General features: G+C 35.5%; 1 protein-coding gene across 1 annotated transcript in view; it reads left to right on the top strand.

Moving 5' to 3' along the window:
• LOC108506145 (membrane-associated guanylate kinase, WW and PDZ domain-containing protein 2) overlaps positions 1-13,836 on the top strand; it is a 701,232-nt gene that overhangs the window by 633,614 nt on the left and 53,782 nt on the right. Inside the window, exons 11-12 of the mRNA XM_017832824.1 lie at positions 2,861-2,892; positions 7,240-7,429. Coding sequence (XP_017688313.1) covers positions 2,861-2,892; positions 7,240-7,429 — 222 coding nt within the window. The remainder of the gene's footprint in view (positions 1-2,860; positions 2,893-7,239; positions 7,430-13,836) is intronic.

Here is a 13,836-nt window from a genome sequence, read left to right as displayed (position 1 = left end):
TGCTTCTCACTGCCAGCTGTAGAAGTGGCTGCAGAAGGCTAACGCTGTTGAGTATGCACTGAATACACATTATTAAGAGACATTCTTAATAATTTTAAGCCTTAACTTTCTTCATGTAGAGGATTTGGTCCCATACTTATGCAGAGCACTGTTTAAAAGTGAAAGTTAGAAGGGTGCGTGCGGTTTACACAGGAAAGTGCATTTTGCTTTTATGCCTCTTCGTGCGGAGTTTCTGTTACACTTACAATGTGCTACAGATGCATTATATACTCTTGAATTCATGAATTTGTAGCAATGGTTGCATGTGCTTAAATACCAGTGATAATTCTGGACGTTTGAAACACAACAATTATCCATAATCAGTCTCATGTTGAATAACTGATAATGCCATATATTCTGTAAAAGCCCGTTTTGTTTATACTGGGAAAAAGGATGTTTATTTCAGCTGAGAATGCAGATCTTACGTGAAGCAATATTAAAATCTCCAAGAAATACATGAAAGATATAACGTATGGTTTGCTGTATGAAACTAGGCCTTCACCTGTTTAACCTAACACCTAGTCTTTGACAGAGGTGAGAGACTATCTCATCTTACATGAGGTCTAGGTGTAACAGCTGAATTTAAATCTGAAGAATGGATTTTAATATTCTTTCCAAGGTTTGTTACCTTTAGAGATTTTTGCTGCTGTAACATGCTTTTGTACACATATGGATCTCCAATTTTTTTTTTTAAATCTTTCTTTGGATCTTTTACTTCTCTGGCATCCTATATATGTTAGTTTTTTCAACATAATTTCATGCTGTGTGAATAAATATTGCTTTTTATTTGTTTTGAGTGTAGATGTTGTCATTTGTATGTTGCAGTTTGTGCCCATAACCTCCAAGCTACATATAAGTCCACATTCTCTTCGTTTAGGGGAATAATTGAATTCTTTTTAATTGAGGATTTTAAAAAAAAATCTTCACTTGATGTATATGTCATTTTTATTTGATTTATAAATACTTATTGTATTTTTAATTGATAGTAAATTTTTTCTGATAACTCCAGCATAGCCTGGTTTTAGATGGAGATAGTAAATAAATGGGTAAAAAATGACCTTTCAGTTTAACTGGTAGTAATTTTTTCTGACAAGAAGTTATGGGCAGTGCACCAGTACCAGTGGTAGAGAGTGTTGCATCTAGCAATATTTTCTGAACAACAAATCAGGGTAGTAAATTGATTTGGGCAAGCCTCAAGTCTTATATTTAGCTCTGAAAGGAAAAGTACTTTTTAGATTTCACTCTTATTAGCTGTATAGAAATATAACAGATAATAAAAAGGTAGCCATCTGCCATCCAATAAGTTGTTACATAAGTTTCTGCTACAGAATCTTTAATACTGAAAGTGATGTAGCCAGGCCTATCAAGGATGCCTGTTACCTCAGCTTGAATTTCCAGATGGAAAGTAATCTGTCTACTTGTTAATACAGCAGTTTTTATCCAGGCATTTAGAGTCAGTAAACATAAACTTCCCCAGGATTACTTTTTCCAATATACTTTTTTCTGTTTTAAAAGCACTAGCAGCCTATAAATCAGGATTACTGAACAGCCAGTGTTTCACTACGAGTGGCTCAAGTGCTTTTACACTGCAAGATATTTCAGTTGAAATGAATTAGGTATCGTGGCAGAAAAAATTACCTCATTACCACAGAATTCTAGGAACCTTAAATACTGTGTACAAATAAAATTCCTGTTATGATTTGTCTGTAGCAAAATATTACTCTAGCGCTCTCATGATTTTAATTTTCTTTCTAAACTCACCTTAGAAAAATAAAGTCAGTACTACTCTTCCAGCTGAATTCATTTTTTGAGTGAAAGAGCAGTCTTCCTATTAGATATCTCAGTTTAAACCCAATTTCTGTTTCTGACAAAACAAATGAACTTTCTCATTAGCTTTTAATCTTACCTAGGAAGATCCACTGAGGTTTTTTTTAACCTGCTATTAAACTGAGAATGAGTTTTTTAATGAAAGATATGCTGAAAGCTGGTATTTTAAAAAGTGTGTTCCAATATCCATTGAAATGCTTGTTTTTATTTCATACTTATAAGGTTTTTAATGTTATGCTGCATAAGATAAAAACAGTGTTTACAATATGTGTTTCAAATTACCTCATTTTATGAAAAAGACATATCCAGAGTTTTAAACATTTATAAGCTACGATAGTTAAAATTCAGGGAAGTCACCGAAGCAAGTTATCAGTCAGTCAATAACTAAGGAAAAGGAGATAACTACTTGTGTAAAAGAGGTAGCCAGGTCTGACTATTTGCTAACTATGACAAAAAACCAGGACAGTATTAAAACAAGTAATCCTCCCAAGACTTGGCCACTTTATCTAGACTGATGAAACAGTTATTTTTCTCCAGGCTTTTCTTCTAAAAAAATCTCTTGTATTATTAGGTTTTGTTGATGGGATGTTCTGAATGCTTCTTCCTAAAGGTGCGACTGCATTTGACACATCAATACCAGGTCATTTGGTGTCTTATCCAATGTCCAGCAAGACATTTGGAAGTCCTTTTGCTTAGTTCTTTTAATTTCAACCTAATCCCATGCTGTTTGTAAAGTATGGCAATGATCTCAATAGCTCCACTTGCATATATATATATATATATGTATGTGTGTGTATATATATATATATTTCTATGTATTTTTTCTTAGAAATTATCCCTTGTGTTTTGTGTTTTCACCCCTTGTGTGTAGAGAATTTTCATATCTATCAATATTATCTGCAGACCTGAATGAGAATGGAAGCATAGGCACCACTTAGCCTCCACTCTTTATGCACCAGAAAAAGCTGCTAACATTATTTTTTGTTTATTTCAGGTTTCTTTTCTCCATGGAAAACTCCAAAGCCTGTAAGTTCCCTTTCAAAATTATACGCATTCAGTTCGTAAGATGACAGTCATTCAAGGCAAATTTCTGTAGACTTTCATCTAACCCTCCTGTTACCAGCTCATGAGACGCTTCTCAGCAGTGACACTGTGACACAGAGTCAGGGGTGGCCTCACTGGTAAGCTCGGAAGGTCTGTTGCCTTGGAGTCTGCCAGCAGCGGTCTGGAGAAAGGAACACCTCAATGTTAAGAAGGGTGTCAAGAACCAGAAATGGAGTGGCTTAAGAATAAGGGGTCTGGAGGAGAAGGCAGCAGAAGTTTGCAAATTCTTTTAAATTAACAACTTGCACTTTTTATGGTTTACAAGTGGCTTGAGTTTAACATCCTCTAAGTTATTGCTATTCTTTCTTGCACAGTAGATCTAGAGGTGCAAATAGTCAAGAGCTTGGACTAGATAACTTACTGAGGTGCCTTCTAGTCAACTTTTCTGTGTTTCTATGATTTTGGCATTAAAACACGAGGTATAAATACTTTTCCTCATGTAAGACTGCAAGTAACGATTGTATAAATTCTGTTGACACCACATTATATAATTTTTTGAGGTTGTGACAACATTCACAGTATAAAAAGAAATCACAGGCTATTTTTGGTTGTCTGGTTTGTTTTATTTTTATGGGGTTTTGTTTGGTTTTGTTGTTTGTTTTTTTAATTTGGCTTTTTTATTGAGATTGTACAGACCTTAAAGAGTGCTTAACACTTATAAGAGGTGTGTAGAGGGAATAGAGATCTGACTGTGCCTGAAGGCTTCTAAGAACGATAGGAATAACAATAGCAATGTCTTTTGTAGGACTTACAGCTTTCTTATTGAAGGGCAGGCAGGGGAAGTATGTTGAATCTGAACAACTTCACATACTCTCATATTGGATCATGGCATGCTTAATGTATACCAAAATAATTTTTGTAGCCTGTCAAATACAAATAGCACTTAATTAATCAGCTGATGTAACTCCATCAGACTACTTCAGGTTGTGGTGCTTTTGATATAAAAGCCTAGGGGATGTATGCAATACATTGGAATAAGTATTGCATAAGTTGCTTTATTCATCTATGTAGCAGGACATTTGTGAAAGTAAATCAGACTATTGAGGGCTAACTTGTTCTCACCAGTTCACAGTTCCTGTCTGACTGGGGCATTCAACTTTTAATCTTCAGTAAAAGGTGAGAAAATAGAGAACTTGGAGCTTACTTGTTAAAGATCCACTTTCAAAGACCTCCTATTGTCCATACTTAGCTTCTTTATGTACACGTCAAATACATAAATATCAGCATATTATTGATTTTTGTCTGCACAGTTTTGTTATATAAACAGTATAGTAGTTCATGCTTGAGTAGCACTTGCCAATAATCAGAATCTAGAGAAACAACCTAAGTGATGCAGTTTTTCTGCATGGTCTGAGGAAACCAGGGATCACAGAATAATATAACACCATTGTATGAAGGTACTGTACATGAATGCAGGCTAACTCTTCACAGCTACTCTATTTTAGGGTACTGTCAGAAAGAGATTTTACAAATGATTAACCAAGTTAAGGTCATGTACATTTTTCTATCTGTCACCATTTTTATCTAGAGGAATAGTCTGACATGAATTTGTAGTGTCCAAGACATGAAGATAAGATTGAAACCAAGTGCCCCTGCAGCATTAAGTATCTGCAGACAGTCTGAAGCAGTAAGGCCAGCACAGGAGGTTTAGAAATTCTCCCCAGCACCACAGCACAGACCTGTAGCTGTGTAACAGCAAAGACAGAGTAACCTGGGCTGACAGATATTTCCTGTGGTTCCTATGTACAGAGTCCATATATTATATATGTATATCATATATAATATGATTAGTACAAAATGACTGTGAGCAATGTCACCAAACCATTACCCCAACTTTATTTGATGCCCTGCACTCAATGCTATGCCTCTTTTCCAAGAGTGTCTTCATCTGTGAGCTGACATTATGATAACTCACGGAACACTATGTGACTATTTAACTAGCTGATATGGGTTTGGGAGATATAATTCCCCTTGTTTATCTGCTTGTGTAACTAGTTATGTTAGCAGTATTACCTGCAACTAAGAATGTTTTGCTCAGTTTTCAACTTCACACTCGAAGATATAAAACTAACCAGCAAGCAAGACTTAGGCATATGGGACCCAGCAGGGTTTTGCCAACTAATCTGAAGTCTCCTGTCCTTTCTCCAGGGAAAAGTTTGGTCATCAAAAATTATATTTTCCTTTCTCATTTTAAAATCTTTTTTAAAATATTTTAATTTTATTCAGTTTCACATTTTGAAAGAGGTAAATGATCTATTTTGCCAACACTGTCCAAGAAATCAGGAAACTTTCACTTCTATATACACTTCTATATAGGCCCTTCTATATAGGGCTCCACATGTCTTTCTATTCCATAGCAGTAAGATAGATAGTTTGATTTCAGTGACTTGTATTGTGGTGTTTTTGGTTCTTAACTGAAGGTAAACCCCAAACATATTTCTCCAGTAATTTCCATGATCATAAGGAACTTGAATTGAGCCCAGTTCTCCTTTCCTGTTTAGACATCGGGGTCATAATCAGTTTTGTTTCTGCAGACCTTTGAATTTACATTTCCATAATGCAATTATATACTGAGTATATGCTTATACATACCAGACATAATTTCTTAAGGGCTATCAGAAGTAGTACTCTGACATTCATGTAACTTACCACAGAGGCTAATTTACACAAAATAGAGGATAAATTTATCTTGGTATAAAGGGTACCTGAAGGTACCCAAGGTACTTTCCTGTACCTAAGCTATTTCAGTGGCAACTCAGGTATTTCCATATGTCACTGTATTGCACAGGATCTACATACCTATAGTGCCCTCATATCAAATCCTAGTTGCATCTTTTGTACCTCGCTGAAAATAAATGTGTCTTCCTTGAACAACATAGCAAGTATTGAATACAGTGTTCCATATCTTCATAATTAGTACTTAACAGACTAATACTTTCATTTCTCAACTTAAATATCACATCCAAGACTTACTAGTGTGTGAGAGTCATCCTGTGATTGACTGAGGTACCTGGATATTTCTTTTCTTCATTGTTCCAAATGAACCAGCCCTACTTACTGCTGAAACTCTGACAGAAGCACATCTGTAATTATAACACTGCTCTGTAAAAGAATGAGGTCCTCAGCAATTTAAAATGGCCAATATCCATAATCTGTTCATTCTTAAGTATGAACCTAAGAAGGTCAGTTCATCTGGGATATGCGGCATTACACTTACTCAGCATGTTAAACATCTGTAGTCCTCACATGAATTATTCTGATGCAGTTAATCATCAGAATAGAGAGCAAAGCCTACCTGCTGAGCCAAACAGCTTCTGAAACCAAGGAGCTAAAGACTGATGATAATCACAGAATTTGTAGACCAAGCTTGCTATAAACCTGCAATCATCTTTGATAAGGCTCTGCTGATACAACAATAGACATCAGTGGAATTTTGTTACAGTTCAGTTTGTTTCAAAGAGGCATTTTTTGTGTAATTAACATTGTTGGATTATGTGTTAGAACACACTGTTCAGGAGGCTTTACCATCCTTGTCCTCAAGAGAAGTCAAATACTCATTTCCTGGGATAAAAATTTGTGTGTTGTTTAACTTACCCTCTTCAAATAAGTTTGCTAATGCATTTTAATTAGTAGACAACTTCTTCAAAAATAAAAATGCAGATCCTCAAGCCTTCTTTTGCACAGCCTTTCATATCTTCAGGCTTGATGTACTTGTGAGACTGCTGAAGACAGTCTTAGAAAAAGCATGGATTGAGGTGTCTTTCATGCACAGACAATACACTGCTGTGTACTTCTTTCCTGTAAATGGTCTGGAAGAGTTGAAAGCTTTATCCTGTGCTTAGAAACTTGGTTGGATGATGCCAATTTAGTTTTTGATATACGAAAGGAACAGTAAGAAACAGTAAGAAATGAAAAAGACTCTATCAAACTAATTCTCACTTTTTCTCACTGTGTTCTGTATTTTAGCACTGAACACTAGATGCTCAAGTACCTGCTGTAATAGTTTTCTCTTTGGTTTTTATTTTCTTTTTGTTTTGGTTTGGGTTGGTTTTTTTTAATTTTCAGTTGAAGCTGTAAATTCTGCTCACAGTTGCAGTAATCTACTTCCCCTGGGCAGGTAGCTATTTTCATGCATTCTCAGGAGATACAGCATTAAGATGATTCAGTTGCTACCCAGTCAGGCCCTTCTCTGTTAAGGGCTTTGTCTCATTGTGGAAGTCACAGTTTTTGCAAACCTTCATCTTTATTCTCCATATGTTTTTATTCCAGATGATGGAACGATGGGAGAATCAAGGCAGCCCTCAAACAAGTGTGTCTGCTCCAGCTATGCCACAGAATATTCCCTATCCACCTGCTCTTCACAGGAGTTCATTTCCTGATTCAACAGAGGCCTTTGATCCAAGAAAACCTGACCCATATGAGCTGTATGAGAAATCAAGAGCTATTTATGAAAGTAGGCGTAAGTGAAAATCCTGCTGACCATTTAGTATTTTAAGCCTATGAATGTGTCACTGTTGACATAATTTTCTGTAATTATCTTTTGTAATTTAAAGAAAGAAGCTATGAACCCAGTAAACAGAAGCCATTATAAGTGATTCAAAAACTCTACACTTACATATTTTCCCAGCTCTGGCCTATATTCTGGTGTTTGACTTTCATAGTGTATTTTTCTTATATTTTTGCTCTCCTCATTTTGACTGTTAAATCCTTAGTGAAGAACAGTATATGTGCCACCATGTTTTTCTGTGCTATTTTTCTTCATAGTTAACCAATAGGAAGATGTGAATTTATCAAGGAAAAAACAGTTTCACTTACTTTCCCTTCAAAGTGAAGTTTTTTAAAGACATTTCAAGTGTATTTGTTTTTATAATAATGTCTTTGTCAAGTTTTCACATTATCATTGGTGGTTTGAAAGTAACCCCTACCATCAAGTACTATTTGAAGACCTATACAAAACAGTACTGAGCCATCAAGATTTCCATCTTGATGTAATTTCTCATGTTTTTGAGGAATATATCACATATTTTTCACAGCAAGGGCATTTATTCCTTTCTTAAAGAACATTTTAACTAAAAACATTGTTCTAAATTGTCTGGAGCTTTTGTACTTACTTATTAAGATAATTTCTTAAAAAAGCTTATTATTTTACTGAAAGCTTTTTCATCATAGTCATTACTTGCACATACCACCTTTCAAATCATTTCATAAAGTACTTAAGCCTATAGATCAAATTATGTTATAGATTACACATAAAATATTCCAGCTGATCCAGACTAGCCCATTAATATTAGTTGAGCCCAGAGGTCTGGAATGTACAAATTTCTCCAGCATGCAAAGGGATAGTCTAAAGGAAATACATTATTGTCCCAATCACTGGTTGATGCCATTCTTACTTGCCTTGACCCTTATGCATTAGTTACAGCATCAGCATCTCTTCTTTAGCTTAGCTACTTCCAGTCCCCAGCAGAATGGATATGCTGGAGGAACACCACGGTTCATTTTACATCAATTCTAAGTGAACTCTAATCTAGTGCCTAAGTTGCATCTCATATTCCCCAGTTCTTTGCCACTGTGGCCCATGCCACCACTTTCTGCCACCGTGGTCCTGTTAGGGGAACACTTTTCAGTAGAGATTGTCACCCTAATACTCACTTTCCATAATCCAAACTTTTTTTTTTTGTTCTGGCAGGGAGGTGTTTGTGGGTTTTTATTTATTTAATAGGTGCCTGAAATTAAGATCCCAAATTTAAATCTAAGTACTTAAATAAATTGCCGACTTTTTTGAGGAATGCGAAATATCTTATTCTCCCTAAATATGGATTTGAGAACATACTTTAGACCCCTATAAAAAGGATTTAATCTTCAATTATAAACTATTAGACATAGGAACTAAACTTTCCAGCGTATTTACGAACACCACGTAGCCCATGCTGGCTGGTATATTAATAAAGATCATGTACTAATGCAGTATCTTCCTCTGCTCCAGATGTTATTCTTGATGGGCAGGATTCTCAAGACAATGTACAAATACAGGCTATAATTTTCAAAATTTTAGAACTCTTTGAAGTATGCTGTGTGGAATGGGCCACACAGGTTTGAAAGAAGTAGGACTAGCTTTGAACAAAGTTTGGAAATAGTTTTCAGACATCTCTCCTCTTTCACTTTTTCTTGTGCATTAAGAGCTAGAGTAAAAAATAAAAAATAAAAAGATTTGCCTGAGCTGAAATGCTGTTCCCCAAAGTGCAAGGATTTTGTATATGATAAAGGGAAAATAAACCATTCCATAGTTTTTATCTGCTTCATACCTCTGCTGAAAATACACTTGGCTTCATATACTGCTTCAGGGAAAGGAAAACCCTTTACAACCAGTCACTTCCCATATGGATAGCTTCTGGAGGTGAAGTACTTTAGCAAAAATCATTTGACAGAGTCAGAACCATCTTCTGTTGTTAGTCATCAAGCCAAGAGTGCAGACTTGAAGCACATTGGAATTGAAACTCCATTGAAACAAACATCTTTGTAAGACAATTAAGAAAAAGTCATCAATGCCCCATATATATATGACATACATATTTATACAACATCTTCCTTCATCTCAATCTCCAATATGAAGAGTTCTATATTAACAGAATTGCCTAAATATTAATGAAAACAAATAGGTTTGATCCATGTTTGCCCTCCATAAACCCATGGAAATATAGATCTGATGTCAACTACAAAGATTGGCTTACACCCCAGAAGGTTATATATTGCACCACAAGATATATTACAGTACTCAATAAAATAATTAAGTGATTCATTATTATTCATGGGTCCCTTCTATGAGTTTTCTGAGCACTTCTTTGACCAATATGAACTCTAGTCTTTTACTGATATAATCTACTGTGTTCAGGAGCATATACTGCACCACAGGAAGAGCTTCCAACTTGTAGGTTGGAGTTATGCAAAAGCCTGTGTTTGAATGGTATAATTGCATTTGAAATCTCTCCAAGAGGTAACTGGAAATTGTAAGTGAGCCTTTTTCATCCAGCTATCTAGAATAATTAAAAATCATGAAGCCGCTAGGCCTAAAATAAGAAAGTGAGGGATGGAAAGCAAGACTGCAGTAATCACTCCTCCCAGACTTCCAGCAGAGTCCCGTCTTCTAGCTAATCCTGAAAACTTAAATTTGTTCTCTTCTTACACCTCTATCCCTTCAGCATTTTCTCAAAACCTTGATTCCCAACCAGATCTTGTCTGTGATCATTCATATCCTTTAGTCATAAATAGCTGCCTCCAAGGACCTCTATTCTCCCTGACATTTTTCTTTCATGAATACCATAAGCACACATCTTAGCAAATTCAATTTTTCAAGCCTTTGATTGCTTTTATTCTCTACATAGTGCTACTGTTTCCTGAAGAAAGAAACAACAGGGAGGAAATCCATTACTGAGTCAAGTAATTGTCATCTAATTTGAGTATATAGGAGAGACAGTTTCAAGACAGTAAAGTTTTCTACCATATGGCACTGTCAGGTTGGTTATCTTTGGTAAGAGCATACCCTAAATGTGCACAGCAAAAGTTCAGCTACTTCATTTTTTAAGTACTTCTTATCTCAAAGCAAGTTTATCTTATCTCCTGGCAGGACCTTCTTTTCATCTTCATCTTCTAAAAATAGGGCAAAGAAGCGAACAATCATGACCTGGAAAATTCAGAAAGAAAGAGAGTGCTAGATTTTTGTTTCTCTTACAGTGAATCTCTGTAACTAAACAGTCCATTTTTGTACTGCTATGGCTCTGAATTTCTACAGATCCTTTTATTAGAGGGTCTCCCTGCAGTCAGCACTCGCCAGGACCTCATCAAAGCCTCACCAGGACCTCATCAAAGCCTCCTGCTCCCCGATCAGGATGTTAAGCAAGTTATGCATCACAGTGTAGTTCTGTGGGGAGCACAAGTGACGTGACTCAAAGCAGAGCAAGAACTAGACTTGAGAAGTCTGATTTACAGGATTTTGCTCTAGCTCATCCCTACCTAATGATAGCAAGAAAGAGCCTTCAAGCAGAAAGTCTCAATGAAAAAGGATGATTTTCATTCTAGAGGAAATGTTTTTCCACCTAAGGAACATGAAGAACCTGCAAGACCCTGTGTGATAGCGAGATTTCAATTTTTAATGATTACATACGAATTACAAAGGACTACTGCTTCTACAGGGGAAACAGTTTTATAGAGACAATCAAATGATGCATTAGTACAAATCCAGAGTGCAACTCAATTTTGTAAGTCATAGCACCTGGAAAAATTGTTTGTCATGAGTTAGCTGTTACCTGTCAGCTCCTACCTCTTAGCTGTCACCTGCCTCTGCAGTCACCCATGAACTGTGCTCAAAGCTCTAAGTAGCCAAAAAAGGAACACAAGGTGTTTCCAAGGACTGAGGAAGATTACCCCATCGTCTAAAACAACTACTTAAAAACTAAAGAAGGGAAATTGTTTTCTGCTTGCTTTCTGTCCTGTCTCTCTGTTTCTGCTTTTTTTTTCTCGTTTTCTTGTTTAGTTTTTTTTCCTCTCTTCCCCCCTCCTCTCTTATTTCTTTTTCACAGTGAAGAGAACCTACCTAAGTTTCTGCTGTGACATTGTTTTGCTAAACTCAGAAACAGAGGAGAAAACCTGCTCAAATAACTGATACTTTTTCTTTTTTTCCATCCAAATATTAATTCTAGGCAAATCCTTTAACTCCTTTCCCCTTAAGAAAACTATGAGATTGTAAGTGACAGTGTGACTCTCCTGATAACCATGGAAGTTAGGTACAGAAGCTAGAAAATGGAATATCAAATCAGGAATTTCCTATTAATGAAAAAAAATTATGACTTGATATGCAGCAGTTGTTACAGCTGTGACTGGAGCTCCATAGTTATCTTTGGGAGAACTCATTCTATTGAATTTTACATTTTTGCCTTTATAAATTCTCCTTATCCTTTCTTATATTTTATATTGAACTCTGTTTATTGTAAATTCACAGTTTATAAGAAACTTTGTTCAGAGGCCCCTGTAGGCAGATATTAGTCAGACAGGAGACACAAAGCTGTTGGGAATCATAATGCCATAATATTTCTCTAGTTATAAAATATATAAAAGAAATTTGGATTTATATTCCTCTAAGGAAATCAGTAAAATAAAGCATTTTTTTACAGTGATTAGGTTACATTTGTCCTTCATTTAGTGTGGTAGCCAAGACTGGTTATGTGACACAGAAATGCCAGTAGGAAGAATGAGAAGCTGGTGATAAGCTCTCATTAAAAGTGAAATCTGAGCAATTACAGTTTCACCTTTAACTGGAAGCACAAAGGTTACTTTCTTCAAAATCTCCCATGTTATTTTCTCCTCTGACCACAGTATTGTGAATTTCCCAAGTCCCTTTCAAAACTATCAGCTGTTTTATGCACTGCAATTTTGTTTGCTGCCAGAGATTTAGACAAACTGGAAAAGGACCAAAAAGTAAAGTTCACCAACAGCTGTGAAATATGTAAATAGCAAATGTATTATCATCATTAGCCTCCATAACATAAGGTGCTTTCTTATGCAGATTTATAAGTACCCTTCTCTAAGGGTTACAGACAAGCAGTCCAGTTCATATTCACAGGCTACCTTTCCTCTGGAGTGTCACTGCAGGTATTCAGCACAGGTATGTGTTAAGGTAGGAAAGGTTTGTCAGACAGCATTATACTGACTCATAATGTGTAACTTTGAAAATATCAATCTGGCAGAAAAATACTAAAGGCAATCAAGGTTTCCTAAATTTGATAATCATGGAAGATAAAAAAAAACATTAGGTGTCTAGAACTGAATGCATTATCACCTGAAGGGTTCTATGGCATAGTCTACAGAATTTTCCTGCCAGTGCTTGTTGGCTGAGGAGCTACACAGTTACATTCTTAAAAACTGAAGGAAAATTTTCCCATAATTTTTACTACAATTTTTTTCAGACAGTATTTTCCTGACCAAAAAAAAAATTGCCTCTTAACAATTTTTCCCATTTTTGCTCATTTCTAGTCTAAAAAAAGTCACATTTTGTTTATGGTGCTTTAAAAAAATATATGTATACATATGTATGCAGATGTATATATACATTGAACTATCATGACATGAGATACATAGTATTCTGAAGTATCATATAAAGGGGATTTTTGTATGGGTAAAGGGTTTGAGACTACAAGTTAGAAAATCAGGTTCTAGGTTCAAATCTTCCTTGAGCTCAGTTTACAATATCTTTCAATATTTCTATTCACCACTTAGTGCCCTTTATGTCAGTAAGTCATGCCTGCCTTCACTTAGTAAATAAAAGTATTGGAAATTGCTAATTAAGACGTATTATCATCAAACTACTCCTTGATCTAGAGTATGAGCAACTGAGTTATAAGAAGGTAATTTCTCAAAGCAATTGTCAAACAGCCCATGTTGGCATTTTCTTTGCATCTATTGCTACCCCAAGCATAGAAAAAGTCTAAGAACTTATATTACTAAATGAATGTAATCCTTTGTTTTTAATAAGAAATCATACATAATGAAAGGAGAGGAAATTTATCAGTCCAATGTCAAATAGTTTTGTATTGTTTGTCACTGAAGAAAGAGTTACTCACCATGACAAAATGGATTTGTTGCTTACAAGAACTGACAGTGAAACCCAAAGCATTTTCAAATGGAATTATGAGTTTATCATCATCACAGAATCATGGATGTAAAATGATTTGATTGCTGGATTGCAAAGTAGGTCCCAAGTGACCCCTGCTAATATGAAGTGTCAGTTTTACAGCTAATGACAGTATTAAAGATGTAGTATTCCTTTCTCTTGAACAATTTACACTTTACTAAAAGGTATACAAATAGATTTTG

This window comes from Lepidothrix coronata, unplaced genomic scaffold (assembly GCF_001604755.1).
Source record: "Lepidothrix coronata isolate B3197 unplaced genomic scaffold, Lepidothrix_coronata-1.0 Scaffold207, whole genome shotgun sequence".
Taxonomy (NCBI): domain Eukaryota; kingdom Metazoa; phylum Chordata; class Aves; order Passeriformes; family Pipridae; genus Lepidothrix; species Lepidothrix coronata.
Note: the sequence above shows the minus strand (reverse complement) of the source record. Positions and strands in the feature narration are given on the sequence as shown.